General features: G+C 38.8%; 1 protein-coding gene across 3 annotated transcripts in view; it reads left to right on the top strand.

Moving 5' to 3' along the window:
- Window positions 1-24,382, top strand: part of ATP6V1H (ATPase H+ transporting V1 subunit H) — a 145,407-nt gene that overhangs the window by 68,730 nt on the left and 52,295 nt on the right. For all 3 annotated transcript variants that reach the window (XM_059392853.1, XM_059392851.1, XM_059392852.1), the window contains one exon: window positions 8,041-8,142. In XM_059392853.1, the coding sequence (XP_059248836.1) occupies window positions 8,041-8,142 (102 nt within the window). The remainder of the gene's footprint in view (window positions 1-8,040; window positions 8,143-24,382) is intronic.

Genomic DNA, 24,382 nt, shown 5'->3' with positions numbered 1-24,382 from the left:
CAATGCTACCCCTATAGGTAAACCAGTTTTTAATCCCTATTTATCTTAGGAAAGTTGAGTCCATTAACAAAGATATCAAGATACATCCTAGCAAATAGGATCCAACAGCACATTAAAAAGATTATCTACCATGACCAGATGGGATTCATCCCTGGGTTGCAAGGATGGTTCAACATTCGCAAATCAATCAATGTGATAGAACAAATCAATAAGAGAAGAGAGAAGAACCAATGGTCCTCTCAATTGATGTAGAAAAAGCATTTGACAAAATCCAGCATCTGTTTCTGATTAAAACGCTTCCAAGTATAGGGATAGAGGGAACATTTCTGAACTTCATAAAATCTACCTTTGAATGACCCACAGCTAATATCATCCTCAATGGGAAAAAGCTCACAGCCTTCCCATTGAGATCAGGAACATGACAAAGATGCCCACTCTTACTCTTGTTCAACATAGTATTAGAAGTCCTAGCAACAGCAATCAGACAATGAAGAGAAATAAAAGGTATCCAAATTGGCAATGAAGAAGTCAAACTCTCTCTCTTTGCAGATGACATGATTCTTTATATGGAAAACCCAAAAGACTCCACCCCCAAACTACTAGAACTCATTAGCAGTTCAGTAATGTGGCAGGATACAAAGTCAATGTACAGAAATCAGTGGCTTTCTTATACACTAACAATGAAAATACAGAAAGGGAAATTAGAGAATTGATTCCGTTTACTATAGCACTAAGAACTATAAGATACCTGGGAATAAACCTAACCAAAGAGGTAAAGGATCTGTACTATAGAGGAAAGGACACTCATGAAAGAAATTGAAGAAGACACAAAAAGATGGAAGACCATTCCATGCTCTTTGATTGGAGAATCAACATTGTTAAAATGTTTCTACTGCCTAGAGCAATCTATGCTTTTAATGCCATTCCGATCAAAATTCTGCCGGTATTTTTCAAAGAGCTAGAGCAAATAATCCTAAAATTTGTATGGAATCAGAAGAGACCCTGAATCGCTAAGGAAATGTTGAAAAAGAAAAACAAAACTGGCAGCATCATATTGCCTGATACCAAGCTTTACTACAAAACTGTGATTACCAGGTACTGTGATCACCATGGTACTGGCATAAAAGCAGACACATAGACTGGTGGAACAGAGTAGAGAGCCGAGATATGGACCCTCGACTCTATGGTCAAATAATCTTCAACAAAGCAGGAAAAAATATAGAGTGGAAAAAAAGAGAGGCTCTTCAATAAATGGTGCTAGGAAAATTGGACAGCTATGTAGAAGAATGAAACTCGACCATTCTCTTACACCATACACGAAGATAAACTTGAAATGGATAAAAGACCTCAACATGAGACAGGAATCCATCAGAATCCTAGAGGAGAACATAGGCAGTAACCTCTTCGATATCAGCCACAGCAACTTCTTTCAAGACGTTTCCAAAGGCAAAGGAAACAAAAGCGAAAATGAACTTTTGGGACTTCATCAAGATCAAAAGCTTCTGCACAGCCAAGGAAACAGTCAACAAAACAAAGAGGCAGCCTACGGAATGGGAGAAGATATTTTCAAATGACAGTACAGACAAAAGGTTGATATCCAGGATCTATAAAGAACTCCTCAAACTAAACACACACAAGACAGATAGTCATGTCAAAAAATGGGCAGAAAAAGTGAACAGACACTTTTCCAATGAAAAAATACAAAAGGCTATCAGACATATGAAAAAATGTTCATCATCACTAGCCATCAGGGAGATTCAAATTGGAACCACATTGAGATACCACCTTACACCAGTTAGATTGGCCAAAATTAACAAGACAGGAAACAACGTGTGTTGGAGAGGATGTGGAGAAAGGGGAACCCTCTTGCACTGTTGGTGGGAATGCAAGTTGGTGCAGCCAATTTGGACCTTGAGAGCTTGTTTGGAGGTTCTAGCAGGGGAGCGCAGCTACTCGTATACCCTTGACCGAAGACCGGTCCTCTCCTCTATCGGGGAAGGTCGTCCTCTTCGACCGAGCGCGCAGCTTCGGGAGGGACGCACATGGAGCGGTGAGGGAGGAAGGGGACACCCGCCTAGCCAGCCAGATCAGCCGAATCAACCCTGGCGATCAATGGGGTGACAGATGTCGCAGCCAGATCGCCCTCACATCCGGTGCAGCCAATTTGGGAACAGTGTGGAGATTCCTTAAGAAATTTAGAATAGAGGTTCCCTATGACCTTGCAATTGCACTACTGGGTCTTTACCCCAAAGATACAGATGTAGTGAAAAGAAGGGCCATCTGTACCTCAATGTTCATATCAGCAATGGCCATGGTCACCAAACTGTGGAAAGAACCAAGATGCTCTTCAATGGACGAATGGATAAGGAAGATGTGGTCCATATACACTATGGAGTATTATGCCTCCATCAGAAAGGACGAATACCCAACTTTTGTAGCAACATGGACGGGACTAGAAGAGATTATGCTGAGTGAAATAAGTCAAGCAGAGAGAGTCGATTATCATATGGTTTCACTTATTTGTGGAGCATAACAAATAACACGGAGGACATGGGGAGATGGAAAGGAGAAGGGAGTTGACGGAAATTGGAGGGAGAGATGAACCATGAGAGACTATGGACTCTGAAAAACAATCTGAGGGTTTTGAAGGGGGAAGGGGTGGGAGGTTGGGGGAGCCTGGTGGTGGATATTATAGAGGGCACATACTGCATACTGGGTGTGGTGCATAAACAATGAATTCTGTTACACTGAAAAGAAATTAAGTAAAAAAAGAAGATACGGAAGAAGATATGGAAGATATGGAAGAAATTAAGTAAATTAAGTAAAAAAAGAAGATATATATAATGGAATATTACGCACCCACTAGAAAGGATGAATACCCAACTTTTATATCAACATGGACAGGACTGGAAGAGATTATTCTGAGTGAAATAAGTCAATTATCATATAGTTTCACTTACTTGTGGAGAGAGTCAGTTATCATATGGTTTCACTTAACTTGTGTAGCATAAGGAATAACACGGAGGACATGGGGAGATGGAGAGGAGGAGTGATTTGGGGGAATCATAGGGGAAGACAGACCATGAGAGACTGTGGACTCTGAGCAACAAACTCAGGGTTTTGGAGAGGAGAGGTTATGGGGTTGGGTGAGCCAGGTGGTGGGTATTAAGGAGGGCACATATTGCATGGAGCACTGGGTGTAGTGCATAAACAATGAATTATGGAACACTGAAAAAAAAATTAAATAAAAAAAACTAATGATGTACCATGTGGAGACTAACATAACATAATAAAAAAATTTTAAGAATGTAAAAAAAAAAACCATATTCAGAGAAGAGTTGGAGGGAGCTCTTTCTTTGCTTACCACAGAATCTCTTTTTTTGGACCTATTCTTTTGAAAAATTTCATTGATGACTTGAATATAGAAATGGAAAGCATGCTCAGTTTACAGATAATAATACAAAAATATTTTCATTGTTGATGAATGTATTCAGTGGCCTAAATGGTCCTAAAGGATAGCCATTTAAATCATTTCCATATTTTCTAGATTTGATTTTAGTTACTTCACCATATTTTTGAGTCTAAGCTATATTTTTCAAATGTTAATAGAGATCTTGTTAAAATGCATATTCTAGCTCTGGAGATCCAGGATTTGTTCTGTAATTCAGCATTTCTAAGCTGATACCAATGCTGTGAGTTTGCAGGCCATATTTTGTGTATCAAAGGTCTCTGCTATATGAAGAATAGTTCAGGTTGTATAAGGCAGGCATTGGCAAACTTTTTCTGTAAAGGCCCAGAAAGTAAACAGTGGAGTCTCTGTGAGCCATTTGTTCTCTGTCACAACTACTGAGCATCAGTACTGAAGTGCTAAGGCAGTTGTGGACAGTATGTAAACTAATGCGTGTGATTGTGTTCTGATGAAACTTTATGTACAAAAACAGGAAGCTGCTAACTTTGGATTTCAGCTATAATTTGCTAGTTTATGGTTTAAGGTACTCAGAACAAATACTCTGTTACGCTTTTAGGGAATCTTATGTTGATATCTTCTTATTTCCTAAAATGATACCTTAATAAAAATTCAAAATAATAAAAATAACATCAAAGTACTTCGACCTTTTGAAATTATTAAAATGTTTCAGTTGAATTAAATGTCATTTTAGAATCCTTTGCAAGTTGGCCTTTTAAAAAGAGCAAGTTTGAAATTAAAGTAAATGTATGGTATCAGTTGAGTCCTGATTTGTGACCCAGTAAAGTAAATGTATGGGAGATTGACTGTATGTCTTGCTTTTTCTTTGTGGGTTTACATGTGCTTGAGTTGAGTGAACTGCCATCATGGTGCAGTTGTGTTTAGTGTGGACTAGAGTCAACAGTTAGTGATTCAAATCTGTTTCAACATTTCTTGTGTCTGTAGGCAGACTGTGGAACTTCTCTGGGTCTCATTTTCTCATTTACGGGTTCTTGTTGTGAGGTATATGTTTACATCGAAGTTGAAACGTGTATGCATATAATAAATCTTCATTTTATCTCTTCTGTTATTTGGAAATGCAGATATCTCAGTTAGTCTGGAAGATAAAAGGCATGTAAGTACTTCCTAAGAAATAATTCCCTGATTGACAGGTTTTTTTTAGTGTTTCCTTTTGTTTATAGAGTTAGATATGTGACATGCTGAGATGATGATAGAAAAAGGTAGGCAAAGAAGTGTTGAGTTGTACTCTTAGGAGACGTTACCAAATAAATGAGCTGCAGAAACTGAAGTACACAAGCTTCATAGACTTTTACAGGTTTTTGAACTATTAAAGTAGATTCTTATTACTTAAGTATTTTAAGTGTTTAAGTTTTTGTTTTAATGCAAATGATATGAGCAAATATCATTGTGATATAAGATGTTTCCTAATACAGATCTTAAGAAATAAGGTTTGTATTTTATAATTGAAGAAGTATAGTGCAATTGCTAGATCATAGGGTAGCTCCATTTTTAACTTCTTGAAGAACTGCCATACTGTTTTCCAGAGTGGCTGTACCAGCTTGCATTCCTACCAACAGTGTAAGAGGGTTCCCCTTTCTCCATGTCCTCAATTGTTGTTTCCTGACTTGACAATTTTAGCCATTCTGACTGAGTGAGGTGGTATATCATTATGGTTTTGATTTGATTTCCCTGATGCCAAGTGATACCCATCCATGGATGAATGGATAAAGAAGATGTGATATATATATACAATGGAATATTACTCAACCGTCAGAAAGGATGAGTACTTACCATTTACATCAGTGTGGAGGAAACTGGAGGGTATTATGCAAAACAAGTCAGTGAGAGAAAACCAATTATCATATGGTTTCACTCATATGTGGAATATAAGAAACAGCCCAGAGGATCACAGGGAGGGAGGGAAAACTGAATGGGAAGTCATCAGAGAGGGAGAAAAACCATGAGAGACTCTTAACTATAGGAAACAAACTGAGGATTGCTAGAGGGAAGGAGGGTTGGGGAGGATGGGGTACTTGCATGATGGGCATTAAGGAGGGCATGTGATTTGATGAGCACTGGGTGTTATGTACAACTGATGAATTATTGAACACTACATCTGAAACTAATGATGTACTATCTGTTGGATAATTGAATTTAAATTAAAAAAATTAGAAATTCTAAGGGATAGTAAATTCTTGAGCATCTTAGTAAAATTAAGTAACTTTAAAAAAAAATATGTGTGCTGAATTTTTGAATTCTAAGTTATATAGAACAGCCTGGGCCATGTCATTTAAGTATTCTTGTAGGCATACAGAAATAAAATAGAAAGATTTCTTCACTGCTGTTCTCTCTCATAGTCTTCCCCAGTGGTAACCAGAGTCAGTGTTCTCTCATTCATAGACATATCTGTATCTGCATCTTTATATAGAGTTATTTATACATGTTCCATCTAAATATGTTAGTCTTTGACTTATGTTTTTCACTAATTATGGCTTGGGGTCTGTTAAAATGACTTAGTTTTATTATTTTTAAAAATTGAAATCTATTTTCTTTTTAATTGGGCCACTTTATTCCACTGAGCCTCTGGTGTTACCACTCTGTAAAATAGGAAGAATCAATAATCCTAAGTTGTAGAGATTTTGATAAAATGGTTAACGTGAAACTGCTTTGTACATGACATACTTGGTTTATAGAGGACAAAGCGGGTGCCACCAGCACGGAAGAAGAAATGGAGGGAAAAACCTAACTCTTGTATGTGGACTCTACCCCCTAACCTTTTCTCTTAGTCATTTTTTATTTTATTTTTATTTATTATTTATTTATTTATTTGATAGACAGAGATCACAAGTAGGCAGAGAGGCAGGCTAAGGAGAGAGGCCAATGTGGGGCTCAATCCCAGGACCCTGGGATCATGACCTGAGCCGAGGGCAGAGGCTTTAACCCACTGAGCCACCCAGGCGCCCCTCTTAGTCATTTTTAAGCTAGTGTACATAGTTATCCTTGTAGAAATGTGAAGGTATTTCTGTAGGTTAGTTTCCTAGAAGTAGAATTGCTGGATCAAAGGGTCTGTGCATTTTAAATTCCATTAGAAGCTGTCACATTGTTTCCCCACTTGGCGGCATCACCATTTTATACTTAAATTGTGTATTCATTTTTTCCAGCAAGTATGTATTGAGCATCTGTTGTATGGTCAGTACTTTTCTAGGTGTTGCAAACACAATGGCAAATAAAATTAATTTCTTACTGTCATTAGGCTTACATTGTATTTTGTAGAGAACGAGACTAAACAGGTAGTCAGGAAACTAAATAATACCATGGCTAGTGCTGATGAGTCCTGTGAAGAAAAATAAATCAAGAAATGGGGATAGAAAATGATGAAGGGGAGGGTATTATCTTGGGATCAGAGACTCTTAAGCAAGAGGTGATATTTGAGCTGAGAACTGAAAAGGTACTCTCTCAGTATTGTACTGATTCAGTTAGCTAGTTCTGTAAGGTTTTCATATATCTGTGTCTAAGGGAGTGACTGTTGCTGGCATATTAGAAAACAGTTTTTTTTAATATGTTGGTCTTCTGCCTGGCAGTTAAAATAATTACTGATTCTGATTGATTATCCCAGTATGTTCTGTTTGTGGAATGAGTTGAGCTTTCTTTCCATTTCTGTGTCCTTGAGTAGTTTCAACAACACAGGAATGATCTGTTCCTTGAGTGATCTCCCTCACTCTCATGCTGAAGACTCTCTCCCACTGGATTGGATTCTGGGTAGTGCATTTCCCTCTTTCCCTTCACTCCGGAGGAAACATGCACCCAGAAACATCTCCTGGGTGAGATGAGCCCTTTTCCTGAAGGTCCTTGAGGAAGTAGAAATATGTGGTCAAGGCTCCAGCTCCCAGCAGAAGGGAGCCTTCTCTGTGTCTGGTTGGCTGTTGTTCTTAGAAACACTGTCAGGGTCCTGCAGTGGTTTCACTCTGTGCAGTTGCTGTGGAGAAAGGACAGCAGGGGAACCAGGATTATGAATTTGGGTGCCCATCTTCTCAGAAACATTCACTTGCTGTTTTGCATTGTTTTACTTGTGAAGTTCAGGTTCAAGTTCTTCCTGAGACTTGGAGTGAGAAAGAAGGCGGGAGAGGGGGCACAGGGAATGTCTATGCTGAGGGCTCATGTTCCATCATGATCACAACTTAAAGCAACTTCTTAATACTAACAAAAGGCTTACAAATGATTAATCTTCAAAATATAATTGGCAAGGATTCACTGGTAACTATATATTAAAATAATACTAACTCACATTCTAGTTGTCTTTTTTGAGAGAACAGGAAAGTTATATTGGGGATTTTTTGATATTTTGGGGATTGTGTGTGGTATGCATTATGGATTTGAAAGTAACCTGATATAATAATGTGTAAAGATTTGAAAACTGCTAACTCATACGTAATATATTATGTGTAATAGTAAAAGCTGTAGAAAATCCTTTTGTAAATGTCTATTTTCAGGAGATACCTGAAAATACACTGTGCTCTGTTGTGCCCTCTAGAACAACTAGAAATCAGTCTCTCTTTGGATTAAATTTATTTCAGAATTTTGACAAAACTTCTGGAGGTGTCGGATGATCCACAAGTCTTAGCTGTTGCTGCTCATGATGTTGGAGAATATGTGCGGCATTATCCACGAGGCAAACGGTAAGGGAAAAGTAGTTTAGCAGAGAAACTGATGGAGTAAGTGAAATCAAGATACTTAATTAATATGGGGAATTATCATAAACCTAATTAAAATAACACTGTTGTGTGGTGGCTAGCAGAGATCACATTAGAAATTTCACATTCATGATTTTCTTTGGTTTTTATGATTTTAATTTAGTAGCCATTTTGTTAGTACTCATTATTTTTCGACTACTACTAGTAGTTACAGAGACAATGAGACATTATTATTATCATTTAAAAAATTTTTTCACTTTTTAAATTAATTTTTTAAAAATTTCTTTTCAGCATAACAGAATTCATTGTTTATGCACCACACCAGTGCTCCATGCAATACGAGCCTTCCATAATACCCAACACCTGGCTCCCCCTATCTCCCATCCCCCACCCCTTTAAAACCCTCAGATTGTTTTTCAGAGTTCATAGTCTCCCCTTCCAATTTCCATCAACTCCCTTCTCCTCTCTGTCTCCCTATGTCCTCCATGTTATAAGTGAAACCATATGATAATTGACTCTCTCTGCTTGACTTATTTCACTCAGCATAATCTCTTCCAGTACCATCCAGGTTGCTACAAAAGTTGGGTATTCATCCTTTCTGATGGAGGCATAATACTCCGTAGTGTATATGGACCACATCTTCCTTATCCATTCGTCCGTTGAAGGGCACAGTTTTGGTTCTTTCCACAGTTTGGCGACCATGGCCATTGCTGCTATAAACAGTGGGGTGCAGGTGGCCCTTCTTTTCACTACATCTGTATCTTTGGGGTAAAGACCCAGTAGTGCAATTGCAGGGTCATAGGGAAGCTCTATTTTAAATTTCTTAAGGAATCTCCACACTGTTCTCCAAATTGGCTGCACCAACTTGCATTCCCACCAACAGTGCAAGAGGGTTCCCCTTTCTCCACATCCTCTCCAACACACGTTGTTTCCTGTCTTGCTGGTTACAGAGATGATGAGACATTATTATTATTATTTTAATTTTTAAAAAAGATTTTATTTATTTGAGAGAGAGAAATCAAGTACAAGCTGAGTGGGGAGGGAAAGAGGGAGAGGGAGAAGCAGGCTCCCTGCTGGAGCCCTCTGAGCAGGGAGCCTGATACCAATCCCAGGACCTGGAGACCACAACCACAACCTGAGCCAAAGGAAGAGCCCAACCGACTGAGCCACTCAAGCACCCCTGTTGTTACTATTTTTTAAAGATTTACTTACTTACTGGGGCACCTGGGTGGCTCAGTGGGTTAAGCCTCTGCCTTCAGCTCAGGTCATGATCTTAGGGTCCTGTGATTTGAGCCCCGCATCAGGCTCTCTGCTCAGTATGGAGCCTGCTTCTCTCCCCCTCCATCTGCCTGCCTCTCTGCCTACTTGTGATCTCTGTCTGTGTAATAAATAAATAAAATCTTTAAAAAAAAAAAGATTTACTTCCTTCTCAGAGAGAGAGAGAGTGCATACATGTGCATGATGGGGAGGGGCAGAGAGAGAGTGAGAGAGAGGATCTTAGATTCTCTTCTTAGATTCACAATATTGAAGAAAATATAATACCTGTAAAGAAAAGTTATAGTAGATGTATAGTGATAAAATTATGTATTTCAGAGTATTGAGAAGAGAGGAATTCCATGTGGGATGAGATAGATAAGACTTTACAGATGTGGTGATGGTAGCCACATAATTTAAAATCATTTAGATACCTCAACAATGAAAAGTTGGGCTTTTTCTGGGAAAAATAAGAAATCAGGGTACCAATATTATATCAAGGGAGAAAACATTTAAGGTAGAAAAGGGGTGTTTTCTATTATTTGGAAAAGCAGAAATGCATAGTGCCTTGGTGTGAATTGTTGCTGTTTCACTTGCTAGTTTGTTTCCTAATGAGTAAAATTGGGACGATAGTCATATTCCTTTCCCATGGACGATGGTCGTATTCCTTTCACATGAGGCTGATGTAAGGACTAAATGAGTTAACCCAATACAGTGATCCGAGTTGTGCCAGGAGATACACAGCAAGTACTCAGTAAGTATTAGCTACTTTTACTATTACTAATATGGATATTTTATATTCATCAAAACTATCTATAAGGAAGAAATGATAGTATTAATCTTATTTATTATAAAACAGTGTCAAGTAAGCCCAGAACATCTTAGAATGTGAGGAAGAATTGGCAGAGCCACAGAAGTAATTGCATACTTTAACGTTCCACAATTACTTCATAACTTCCTCTTCTCCTTATAGTGTATAAATATTTAAGCATTATAAAACATTACGTCAGTGACTGGATTCAGATGCAAAGAAATTATCTTTTCGCTCCAAGTGTCTCTGACCTATATTATTTTTGATCTTCACCTTGTTTTTTTCTAGATCTGATTTGGCTGCTCGGGCTGCTTTGTATTGGACCTTGGTAAAGTCCATTTCCAAAATTATGACAGTTTCATCTGGAGCAGAATTTGCCAGGGCTGTGGGATATCACATGGATCATGGGCTGAGTTGTCAGGATTGACATTGCTATATGGAGAAGTAGGCTTGAGGTTAGTAAGGGACAGCCTCCCTTTGCTCTCAGAAATGAGAAGAGGTTGTTCATGTCCATTTTGAGTGAAGAGTTTCTCTTGCACTTTTTCTGGATGGGAATAATGAGCATGAACATCTCTGAACTCCATATGTTGGAGTGCAAAATGCCTCTTTTATGGAGGATAAATGAGAGAACATTAGGCAAATGTCATATGGGAAACTATTCAGGATATTGATACCTATTTTAGGAAAAATAGAAAATTCTTGAGTGTAGCTACTGAATCACTCAGTGTTTGAACTGCAGGATGTTTTCATTCTGACCCAGCAAGCCTTTGTTACTGTTTTTTTTTTTTTAATGTTATGTTAGTCACCGTACAGTATAATCATTAGTTTTTGATGAAGTGTTCCATGATTCATTGTTTGTGTATAACACCCAGTGCTTGATGCAATACATGCCCTCCTTCATACCTATCACCAGGCTATCCTAGCTCCCCACCTCCTCCCCTCCCAAACCCTCAGTCTGTTTCTTGGAGACCGTAGTCTCTCATGGTTTGTCTCCCCCTCTGGTTTTCCCTGCTTCATTTTTTCCTTCTTCCTCCTAATGTCTTCCATGCTATTCCTTATGTTTCACAAGTAAGTGAAACCATATGATAATAGATTTTCTCTGCTTGACTTATTTCACTCATTATAATCTCCTCCAGTCCCATCCATATTGATGCAAAGGTTTGGGTATTCATCCTTTTTGATGGCTGAGTAATACTCTGTTGTATAGATGGACCACATCTTCTTTATCTATTCATCTGTTGAAGGGCATCTCAGCTCTTTCCACAGTTTGGCTGTTGAGGACATTGCTGCTATGAACACTGTGGTGCATGTTGCCCATCTTATCACTGCATCTATATCTTTGGGGTAAATACCTAGTAGTGCAATTGCTGGTTCATAGGGAAGCTCTATTTTTAACTTCTTGAGGAACCTCCACACTGTTTTCCAAAATGGCTGCACCAACTTGCATTCCCACCAACAGTGTAAGTAGGTTCCCCTCTCTCCACATCTTCTCCCAACATTTGTTGTTTCTTGCCTTGTTGATTTTTGCCATTCTAACTGGTGTAAGTTGGTATCTCAGTGTGATTTTGATTTGAATTTCCTTGATGGCTAGTGATGATGAGCACTTTTTCACGTGTCTGCTAGCTATTTCTGTGTCTTCTTTGGAGAAGTGTCTATTCATGTCTTCTGCCCATGTTTTGATTTGATTATTTGTTTTTTTGGGTGTTGAGTTTGAGAAGTTCTTTGTAGATCTTGGGTATCAGCCGTTTATCTGTAGTGTCATTTACAAATATCTTTTCCCATTCCGTGGGTTGCTTCTTTGTTTTGCTGACTGTTTCCCTTTCGCTTTTGTTTCCCTTGCCTTTGGAGACATGTCTTGAAAGAAATTGCTGTGGCCAGTGTTGAAGAGGTTATTGCTTATGTTGTCATCTAAGATTTTGATGGATTTCTGTCTCTCACTGAGGTCTTTCATCTATTTAGAGTTTATTTTTGTATTTGGTGTAAGAGAGTGGTTCAGTTTCATTCTTCTGTATAGAGCTATTACTGGTCTTACATAGAACTTTATTCCGGATGCATGTCAGAAGCAAATGGCACAGATACAGCAGATTTGTAAGTCTGTGTGTACAAGATTTCTGTTGCATTTTTAGTTTTGTCCTTGTATTCTTCAGCTCCAAGATTTCTGTTTGGTTCTGTTTATTTCTCTTTCTTTATTGTCATTCTGTTCATGTGTTGTTTTTCTAATTTTGCTTAGTTGTCTGTGTTCTCTTGCATGTCATTAAGTTTCTGTAAGATGATTATTTTGATCCTTTATTAGGCAGATTTTAGATACATATTTTTATAGGATCGGTTACTGGAGCTTTATTAATTTTCATTTGGTAGTGTTATATTTACCTGATTCTTTGTGGTCTGTGTAGCCTCACATCGATGTCTGTGCGTTTAAAGGAGTAAATACCTCATCTAGTCTTTTAAGACCATTTTCAGCAGATAATGAACTCTTCTCTGTTGCCTGGGCTAATGGGTGGCATTACCTCTGAAAGTACATTCATGCTGAGTTGGAGTGGGTTATGCACAGATATGAGTCTGCAGGGGTGTCCGTGGTTGGCAGGTTTGTTACTGGGGTCTTAGGTAGGTGTGTTTCCTGTCTGGTCTTCAGATGGCTGGGACTGCCTCAAATACCTTGTTTAGTAGGGTAGTGCTGGGACAAGGATCCATTTTGGTCTCCACAGTTGTGTCCTTAGCTATCCCCTTACCAGGTGTGTGGATGGGTCCTGCAGGTCCCAGGGAGCATTGCTACCTGGTCACTGATGGATCCCTGGGTGGGCAGGATAGGCCCTGGGCCATGGCTGAGAGGGACTGGAACCACGCTCCAGGTCTGATTCAGGTGTCCCAACCACAACTGAAGTCTGCATATCTGGTTTTAGAGACACAGATGGGTATTTGTGCCACAGGTCCCTGGGTGGGTGGAACTACTCCCTGACTTTGGCTGAAGGAACTGAAGCTGAGTATAGGATTGTTTCAAGATATCCTGAGGCACAGATGTTAGTGTCCCACACCAGGTCCCTATGTTGGAGGACTGCCTGTAACTGCAGGTTGGAGGGAATTGAACCAAGTATAGGACCTTTCCAGGATCTTGGGGTGCAGATGGGAGTGTCTCCCACTGGTTTTCTGGGTCAGCAGTACTGCTCATGGACTGGCTGGGAAGGGATGGACCTGAATATAGGGCCCTTTCTACCTTCTCTGGGGTATTTTCAGAGCATCTCTTGCTAGGTCCCTGAAGCTGGCTGGCCTGCTGGCAGGCCATCTGTGATGGAGCTAGAGTCATGTATAGGACCCCTCAGAATCTATAAGGCTGCAGCCAGAAGTTTCTTGCTGGGTCTCTGTGCCAGCAAGTGTGTTTGGGGACTGGCCAGAATGAGCTAGAGACCAGTTATAGGACCCTTTCAGAATCTGTTTGACAAAGTTTAAAAGGCTTTACTTCTTGGGTAAGGGAAGGACTCCCAGAACTCAGCAGAGAGATGCTGGAGCCTGTTCAAAGGCTCTTTCAGGGTCCACACAACTGGGACTGAGGTCTCTGTGCCTATTAGCTGATGGATGGGTAGGTGTGACTCTTCCAGGGCCCCTTATTTTGGTAGAATCAGAGCCAATAGGGATGGTAGAATTCTCAGGGTTCTAGAGCTGTTTCTGGGTTTGTAGCCAGGGCAACAGTCAGTGAATCAGCTGCCTGGGTGTGATCCTGCCCTCTCAAAATGTCTTTCTTCAGTTGGAGAGAGCATCAGGGTTTCATAGTCCCTATCTGTATCCCACAGTTCCCAGGAGGGCAGTTTTCCATGGATGGATAGCAAATTACTGCTTTTGAGGAGGAGAGATACATGTGAAGGATGTCTTATTCAGCCATCTAGCAGACATCACTCCCATCGCCCATCTCGGCAAGTTTTATAGCAGTGCTCTTGCCCTTCTTGTGAACTGAGGTCTGGATACATTTAATCAAATGGCTGTAAAATAAGTGAAGTTATAGTTGCTGATTTTGTAGCAGTGAAGGGTAACAGCTTTAGCACATGCAGAGAAAAATAGAGACACAGGAGAGAGAGAATATTACTGATCTTTGTTTTTCAGGGAATTGCTCCTATAGCTTTTCTCATGAAGAAAGACACAAGAGATCTCTCCACTGTTGGACACTTTATATTTAATTGACTGCTGGCTCTGTCATCTACCTCCAGAGAGTGCTGCTACAATTTGATGGCCATTCCCTTTAACCTGTTGAGAAGTCTGTTGGAAACAGAAGGGATAATAATAGCTTTTGCACCTTCCAAGCAAAATACCTGTCAGTAGCTCTTTTTGTCTGCCCAACCCTCCATCCTGGAGCCTCTCTTAACCATTCCACAGGGCAGAGAAATATTGCCTATCTGGTACCATAGACAAATAGGTCATTCTTTCCTAAAACTGGGACTAGACTCAGGTATTTGACTTCAACTGAGACCCCTAAGGTTCACCCATCCATCTGGAAGTGACACTGAGGGCACTGTCAGCTTGTCTGCCCTCCCCCTGTCCCACCACCACCACTGATGAAGATCTCACTTTCTTTCCAGGGGCTGTGAGTGTCCTTGGTATGTTCTTGGTCTTCTGTATGAAGGCCAGGCATGAACTTGCTTCCCTCCCCAAACCATAGTAACTTACACATTAGGAGTGGTAACTTACACATTATAAGTAGCCTCTGTCTATTTAAGGAAACACTACCAGTAGATCATACAGTCCTCAGGTGAACATGGAGAGCTCTATAAAAGGAACTACCTTTGGTGATTCGGTGGTGTTTCCCAAAAATAAGTGATTAGTGATACTACCTTAACCCTGGAAGACATTCAAGTTAGCCTCAATTGGCTGGCCATTCAGTTTGCTGGCCATTCAGTTCACTGGCCAGCATTTGTTATGGCCAAATTGACAGTGCCAGTTTTATGATTCTAGAATGAGAAAACAAATTTTAGATTTTAGAATAACAAAACTGGCACTGGCCAGTTGACAGAATTGCCCTAGACTTCCTTCTTGCCCCAAGGAAGAATCTGCACATTCTTTATAAAGTATCCATCTATACTTGGATTAATGCCAAGTGTAAAGGTCACTACAGAAACTTAAGGGGAAAGCCCATGAATTTTAAGTAGACCCTGGTGGTTTATGGCGTTTTTCCAGCTGATTAGATCCAGGACCTTGGGGGGACTTGGATAAGATCACTGTGCTTTATCCTGATGCTTGGATTTGATTCCAGCCTGCATCAGCCAGATTAATCACAGTGACCACTGTAGTGATGTATATTCATAGGTAAACTTGCCAGAAAGCAAGATAAAGTATAAATGAAGATTTTATATGTGGGGAGATATTTCTCTCAGCTTTCTGTCCTTCTTGCACGTTGAATGCTCTTTTCAAATGGTTGTCTTCCTGGGAGCAAAGGGCAGGATGCTTACTGTCCATTAGGAGGGATTTGGGTTCTCTAAGTTCAGGGTTCCTCTTCTTTACACTGTTTATGCAGGGATCATTGAATTCTCTTCATGTTTTCCTGTGAAATTGTGGTTTGGGGAACCAGCACAAAGTTCTAATATTCTTGCTACTGCAATTGCCTTGAGTAACAAACTAGCATTTATCTTTGACCCAGGAGTCTCAGTGTCTTCTACAGGTCTCCATGAAACTATGGCAGCTCTACTTGCTAGCTTGCAAGTGGGATGAAAGCTAAGACCTTTAGTTCTTGACACTTTGATGATAAGAACTAACATTAATACCACTTTAAAAATAAAAAAAAAATTAATACTGTTATACCAAAAATAAATAAAAAATAAATAAAAAAATAAAATAGCCTATTTTATTATGAAAAATTGAGAATCTTCAGATAAGACAAAGATGAACTTTGCTTTTATATAAATGTAGCTAATAACCCAGGTCCTTAGCCCATCTAAGATGTGTTTTTTTTTTTTTTAAGATTTTATTTATTTATTTGACAGAGATCACAAGTCAGCAGAGAGACACTCTAGAGAGAGAGGAGGAAGCAGGCTCCCTGCTGAGCAGAGAGCCCGACGTGGGGCTAGATCCCAGGACCCTGGGATCATGACCTGAGCCGAAGGCAGTGGCTTTAACCCATTGAGCCACCCAGGCACACCTAAGATGTGTTTAACATGAAAAACAGAGAGGATAGGTGAATCCTTCATAATGATATAATCGCTTATTTATAATACTTTTGGAAAGGGAAAAAGCAAATATAGATAAAATCTTCTCATTCTAAAATCATAAAACTGGTGAAAAGCTTATTTAAGAACTTACTTTCTTACAGTACTGACTTGTTTCCAATGTCTTGAACCCTAGGGCTTCAATTGTGTCTTATGGATACACAGTTTACACCGTATCTACTGCTAATCAGAAACCTGTTATGCCTTCACATCATCCAGTTCTACCACATCCCTACTTTTCTTCCCTTCCAATCGTCTCCCCCAGTTAAGGATTATCTTGGACACCATACTTAACTTCTTCAGACTACATATCGCTGGTATCATATATGCACCAATCCTCAGTGCTAAAACACTTTCTCAAACAGTTACTCACTCATTCATGCCTGCCTGCCTGCCTGCAGCGCTGGCGCTGCTACTATTTTTCTTTGTCCTTCCAGTGGCTTACATGGATCCATGGACTAGTATGTTCATTCTTTTTTGAAGTCACTCACCAGTATTATCTCAGAGTAACTTAATTTCTCTACAGTTTTCTGTTCCTCCTTCTTTGAAATATATTTTCAAATTATTTTCTCCTCATCACATAGCCCCTTGAAGACTCTCATTCTCTCTGTGAAGTCATTCCCACATCTTCCTACATAGGAGTATTTCTCAAACTTAATAAATAGACTGTTGGTGGTTTTGCAGACCCCCAGTTTGAAATAAACAGTAATAAAATTAATCAATACTCAAAAAATGTAATTATAGTTTGAAGTACTGATAACTCTTTAATGTCAATTATAGGAATTATTTTGTTCATGATCTTTTACCAAGGTATCAAGAACAGAATGCTTGAGTCATGCATAAGTCAAGGTCTCTTTTCACTTTCTCTTTTTTATTGCTACTAAATTTAAAAAAATGTTAACTCATTACAGTAAGTTGGCAGGAATGCCTACAACAGTTTTAAGCCTCTTGCAGATAGTTCTGGATATTCAGATCATATGTGGACTCAGAAGGACTTCTCCCTGAAACCTGCTTTAACAGTTCATCAGATATTAAGTTGACTGGCCCATTCCATGTAAAAGCAGGGAAATTGAATGTTGCTACTTGTGAGGCAGAGGCGAAAAAATTCCCAATCTACTTTGTGATTGCAGTTGGCCATATAAAAGTATCTCTTTAAATTCAGTTGTAGCTTTGTGGATGTGGTTTTTAACTATAGTCCTCATTTTTTTTCCTTCATGAATAAAATAAAAACATTTAGATTTGGAAAAATTCAAACTTTCAATGATATATCCACTTTAATTACAAATCAGTCACCTTAACAAATTGTGTTGGTATCTTAAATTTGAGGTTGATACTTTTTTTAAAAAAAGATTTTATTTATTTGTCAGAGAGAGAGAGAGAGAGAGAGGGAGGGACAGAGAGAACTCAAGCAGGGGGAGTGGCAGGCAGACAGAGAAGTAGGCTTCCCACTGAGCAAGGAACCAGATGTGGGACTTGATCCAAAGGTCCTGGGATCATGACCTGAGCCAAAGGCAGCTCCTTAACTGACTGAGCCACCCAGGTGTCCCAATATTTTTTTTTTTTTTTTTTTTTAAGATTATTTATGTATTAGAGAGAAAGAGAGGGAGGGAGAGAAGGCAAGTGGGGTAAGAGCAAAGAGACAGGAACAAGCAATACTGCGCTGAGCACAGAGCCTGATGTGGAGCTTGATCTCAGGACTCTGAGATCTTGATCTGAGCTGAAATCAAGAGTCGGATGCTTAACCGACTAAGCCATCCTGGCACTCTGATGTTGATATTTTTTAACCTATTCAGATGATGACTACTACATTGCTAAGTTGCTTAGAATAATGGAAAGGATTTTTACTGGTATTTATCACTGTAAGTGCTGTCTTATGTATCACATACTGAGGAAACCAATAATTATCCTTTCCTACAGCTTGAGGAAAAACAGTACGAGCAAAGAAAGTAAGTTTCCCACCCCCAGAAAAAAGAATGGCATATTTCTGTTTAGAAAGGCAGTCTTATGCTCCCCCATGTTTTTCTTCACTCAGTTCTTATAACTTGATCAAATTCACACTTGCATTTCTTTTAACACTGACAAGATTAGTAGGCAGGCAAGGTCCAGTTGAGTTAATCTCTTTGTCCATGTAGCACTACTTCTCCCTGGCAAACGTAACTAGTCCTCTGTCCGTACTAAGTCCAACAACTTCTTGTCCACATTATGCCCTCCAGAGAAATCAGGAGTATCTCCTCCATACAGGCACAGTACATATGCTAATAGCTAATGGGCACCACAGTCATCTGTACTGAATTACCTGGTGGTTAAGTGCATATACTAAACTTGCCTGCTTAGGTTCAGATGTCAGCCCTGCTACCTGGTAACTGTACGACCTTGCCATATATCCTCTCTGTGCCAGTTTCCTCCTCTGAATATGAGAACTAAATAAGTTCATATGTAAAGTGCTTAAAACACCACTTAACACATAGTAAGTACTAGTTCAATGAGTAATTTTGTCCATTTGCTAAGTATCTGCTATCCTGCACCATAGCAATTGCAGATGACCCTTGAACAACATTGGTTTGAACTGTGTAGGTCCACTTGTATGTGGATTTTTTATAATACAGTACTGTAAATGTATTTTGTCTTACGATTTTCTTAGTAACAGTTCCTTTTCTTTAGCTTACTTTATTGTAAGAATGTAGTATATGGTGTATCATACAAAATATACTATATGAAGAGTGCTAATTGACTCTTCATGTTACTGGTAAGACTTCTGTCCAACAGTAGGCTATTAGTACTTGACTTATGGGGGAGTTAAAAATTATATGTGGATTTTGACTGTGTGAGAGGTTGGTGTCCCTAACCACCTCCACCCTAATGTTGTTTAAAGCTCAGCTGTACTCCACTGTATGTTTTTGATACCATGTGATTTTAAACATTACTTAATAAGGAAATTTGGCTTTCTCTAAGAATATAGTGTTCTTGTGGTGGACTTTTTTCTTTTTACAAGTTTCTTGGGAATGATTTGTACTCATCACAAAGCAGGCATTCCCTCCTTTTGAATTTTGTCCCTTTCTCCATCTCAAACAATAAAATCAATCAGTTGATAAAGTTTCATATCAAAAGTGTTTTGGAGACTACAGGTGAATATATTGCTGGTCCAGTGATGAAGATTTAGGTAGTAATACTGCCGTATTTCCTATCTGTCATTCTCTTTCATCACACTGAGATTTGTCTTGGCGTGCAGATCTACATATGATATTCAAAATGGAGTCCTATTTACTGTTGTTTTACCTATTTGTTGTTATTTTCATGACTCCTTTTGTAGTTTAAAGAAACCCTTTCGATTCAGTAACTTGTTTTTGTAAATTCAGGTGGAGAACATAACTTCCCCCCAACAGCAAATTTAATAAGTGCCCTCAATAAATGCAAATAAGATGAAAGTAAACTATCCGAATGAATTTATTCTGTCAACTGTACTTGCCAGTTCAATTCTTATGAAGGACCCACAGCCTTTAAGACTGTGATACAATTTCCAGGAAACAAACACCACTCATTAATCTTATTTTTCAAATGTGTGTGTATGATGGGATATGAATAAAACTGTTCCATTGCTTTGTCCTTGAAAAGCACAAGACCACCTGTGGCCCTGCTGAACACCCAGAAATCACACTTTGATGACTAGCGCCTGAGAGTTGTCCCGAAGAGAGCATCCCCCCTTTGCATGCATAATTCCCAGGCAGCAGAACATTGCAACAGCAACCCAGAGCCCCATCAGACCCTCCTAGGGCTTGGGCAAGTGCACTTCCCTCCCTCTCTCTGCCTCGAATACTGTAGTGCATGTTTATTTATTTATTTTTTTCTTTTAAGTAGTACAACATCTAAACAGTTTTCCTATATTCAAGGAATTCCCACCTTCCAAAGCATGTGCTCCCTTTCGTTGGAGAAGATAAAAATGCCAGCAGCATGCTTTCCTAAACTCAGTTGCTTCCAGCCACATGCTTATGGCCTCAGTCAGCAAATCAGATCTCGCTGCCCCAGATTTCTGGCAGGAATGAGGAGTGGAGGGAAGTGGGTACTGCAGGCATTGCTTTAAGGCAGTAGCCGTGGCTGGGCTCCATGAAGACGGGAGACCGTAGCACTTGTGTCTTGGGACGAGCAGAGGAAACTTAAGGTTCTGTGCCTCGCCCTAGTAGCACACTTGCTGGACTGCTAATTTGGTCGCTTGCTTGTGAATCAGTCTGGACAGCCTTCACGCTTGGCTCCCCAGCTTTTCAAGCTGTACTTGCCTTTCAGGGATTCTTTTTTTTTTTTTTTTTTTAAATTTATTTATTTATTTTTTAAATATTTTATTTATTTATTTGACAGAGAGAGATCACAAGTAGGTAGAGAGGCAGGCAGAGAGAGAGAGAGAGGAGGAAGCAGGCTCCCTGCTGAGCAGAGAGCCCGATATGGGACTCGATCCCAGGACCCTGAGATCATGACCTGAGCCGAAGGCAGCGGCTTAACCCACTGAGCCACCCAGGCGCCCCGCTTTCAGGGATTCTTTAACTGTCTTAATTAGGTAGGCAAGTTTCTATCTCTTCAAGTAAAAATACGACTGATAAAAAAATTCTTCTCTTTTTAATCTGGAAAACCAGTATATTGCCATTAAAACAAAACACAGTATCTGTCCAATTTTTTGTGCTTTCGGTGTTCAGTATATATATCCATAGCCCTTTTCAGCTTATACATAATGATCACCTCATTATATCCCCTCTCCCCACTGAAACTGGTCTCTGAGCTCTCAAAAAGAGGAACTATATCTGATGAGGCATATCGTTGACCATAGTAGGGCAGAGTAAATGTTGAGAGAAAGAGCTATCAAAAGAATTCCTGCTTATTCTCTTAAAATGCACACTTTTGTATGAGGTAAATAGCTCTGTTTCCCTTTGTACAAAGCCTAGCATAGTATGTACAAATAAAAATTAATAACTTGTTCATTTATCTTTTCTAAGTTAGAGTTATCATGAAAAGTAACAAGTTACTATAGAAAACTTGAAAAATGCAGAAAAGAATAATGAAAAAACAAGACTCTAGTTTTGAGGTAAAAGTAATAGTTTATTCATTTTCAGGTTTTTTTCTCTATACATACATTTTTTTCCTTCCAGAGTATTGATCATGTAATATCTCCTATTTTATCTCCTGTTTTTATTCATTTTTCATGGTAATTTCCCATCTACAAATTTTAAAACATATATATTAATGCTGCCTATAGATAAATGTATTCCAGTGTGCTCAAGTTTTACTAGTGACCATTTGGTATGTTTCCAATTTTTCATTATTATAAAAACAGAGTAACTCTTTGCAGATATTTCTGATTATTTTCTGGTCCCTTAAATACATTCATTGAAAGAACGTATATAAGTACTTCTGAAATTTTATTTTATTTTACTTTTTTTTTTTTAAAGATTTTTTTTTTTTTTTTTTGTATTTGACAGAGAGAGTCACAGCAAGAGAGGGAAGACAAGCAAGGGGAGTGGGAGAGGGAGAAGCAGGCTTCCTCTGGCAAGGAGCAGGGAGCCCGATTTGGGGCTCTATCTCAGGACCCTGTGATCATGACCTGAGTCGAAGGCAGACGCTTAATGGCTGAGCCACCCAGGCGCCCTGAGATTTTAAAAATATTATTAGAGAGGACTTCAAGCTCCAAGCAGTATTGTGTGAGAATAGCATCTCTACCACCTTCTCTGCAGCAATGAGTGTTACCATTTCTCTTTAAACTCTCATGGGGGAAACCGGTACCTGGTGCTTTTTTTTTTTTTTTTTAATTTTTAAAAAAATTTTTTAATTTTTTATAAACATATATTTTTAGTCCCCAGGGGTACAGGTCTGTGAATCACCAGGTTTACACACTTCACAGCACTCACCAAAGCACATACCCTCCCTAATGTCCATAATCCCACCCCCTTCTCCCAAACCCCCTCCCCCCAGCAACCCTCAGTTTGTTTTGTGAGATTAAGAGTCACTTATGGTTTGTCTCCCTCCCATTCTCATCTTGTTTCATTTATTCTTCTCCTACCCACTTACTTTTAATTTGTACTTTAATTTATGTGACTTAGTGGGAATTTAGCTGCTACGTTTGAGATAGAGATTTTCAAAGTTTGCTGTTTACCTCATTTTTTTTCATAAAATTTTTATCATGTTAATGTCAGTTACCATATGGTCAAATTCATTAATTCACTAGGCATTAAGGCTTTATTTGACATCAGTTGTATTCTGGGCACCATTCTCAGTACTGTCTCATGAAGCTTACATTGCAGTGAAAAATCTTTGTGTTTTCTTCCACTTTTAAGCTTCGAAGGAATGTTCCCATTTAGAAACCTGGTAAATATTTACCTAAATTATTTTTATTTTTAAAAATGTTAATGACCTTCTTAAGGGGAACAAAATGGAATAATACAAAATAGTGAACAAAATAGTGATTTCTGTGTTATTAAACTTACAAACTCCAGAGGGTGCATTATTTTCTTAGATATGCAAGTATCTACTTGTGTTTAAGTACATGCAACTTAACCATTTTTGGCAACAAGTTGTGGAATCATAATATGTTATAGTGTGATGTAACTTCATTAACCATGAGTAGTATCCTGAACAGTAGAATCCTTATCAAGATATTTTATGTAACTCTATTATATATTGTAGAACTACATTAAGAGGGGAAAAGACCTTTAGAACAAACAGAAATAGTGCTGTGCTTTTTAGGATATTTAAAGTTTATTCTAAAATTACATTTCTCTGTTCACCAGCTGCACATTTCTTAAAAGTTCTTGCCAGGGGGCACGTGTGTGACTAAGTTGGTTAGGCATCTGCTTTTGGCTTAGGTTATGATCCTGGGGTCCTGGGATCAGCCCCACATCAGGCTCCTTGCTCAGTGGAGAGTCTGCTTCTCCCTCTGATCCTCCCCTCCTTTACTCATGCACTTGTGTGTGTTCTCTCTCTCTCTATCCAACCCCTCTCTCAGTCACTTAAAAAAAATTCTTGCCAATACTGAGTTTGTTAAATATTGCAAGTCTTTAAAGCCTAATGTGCTAGTGACTGGACTTGCTTCGGTTACAGTTAGCAAGTTTTCCGTTATTAGATAATACCTTATGAAAAAGGTACTTGGATCTAAGTCCTAAATTAAATCATTCAACTGTCCTGCCTTTTTATGGTGTCTTGTGTTAATGATGTCTTGTATTAATATACTAACTGGGAAGATTCTTTTCTTACTATTTTTTCAAGCATCAATGATTTTGGACATCTGTATAATCTGAAAGTAATTGGTGTTTCAATTAAATTTAGAAGACAGGAAATGTCTTTTCATTTTATAGCACTGAATTTCCATGGAGTAGAGATTGTCCATCCCTCTGTGAGATCTGTTGGAATCTCTGGAGTTTGGAAATGAAGGCTTAATGAATAAATATAATAATGTAAATTATTAAAAGCAAAATTCTTTAAAATTTACTTGTGGCTGGTAATATGAGAAGATAATATAAAGGGCAAGGATTCAAAATGTCAAAAACACCAGTGTATAGAGGGGTAGGCAGCACATTTGCTGTGGGGATTACATGACATAAAAAAATATGCTTAGCTTTGTGCCCAGCGTGTATAAAATGCTGTTGTTGTTGTTATAAATGGTATGTGATCTCTGATTTTTTAAACCCATCATATTGTATACATATGATGGTGGCTTTTTGAGATTATGTTTATTCATGTATAGTTAATCCTTGTTTTTTATGGGTTCTGTATTTGTGACTTTCCCTGTTTGTTAAAATTTATGTATAATTATATATAATTATATTATGCTGAGTGAAATAAGTCAAGCAGAGAGAGTCAATTATCATATGGTTTCACTTACTTGCGGAATATAAGGAATAACACGGAGGACTTTGGGAGATGGAGAGGAGAAGTGAGTTGGGGGAAACTGGAAGGGGAGACAAACCATGAGAGACTGTGGACTCTGAGAAACAAACTG

The sequence above is a fragment of the Mustela nigripes genome, chromosome 3 (assembly GCF_022355385.1).
Source record: "Mustela nigripes isolate SB6536 chromosome 3, MUSNIG.SB6536, whole genome shotgun sequence".
NCBI classification, from domain to species: Eukaryota; Metazoa; Chordata; class Mammalia; order Carnivora; family Mustelidae; genus Mustela; species Mustela nigripes.
This window is presented reverse-complemented; position numbering and strand designations above follow the sequence as displayed.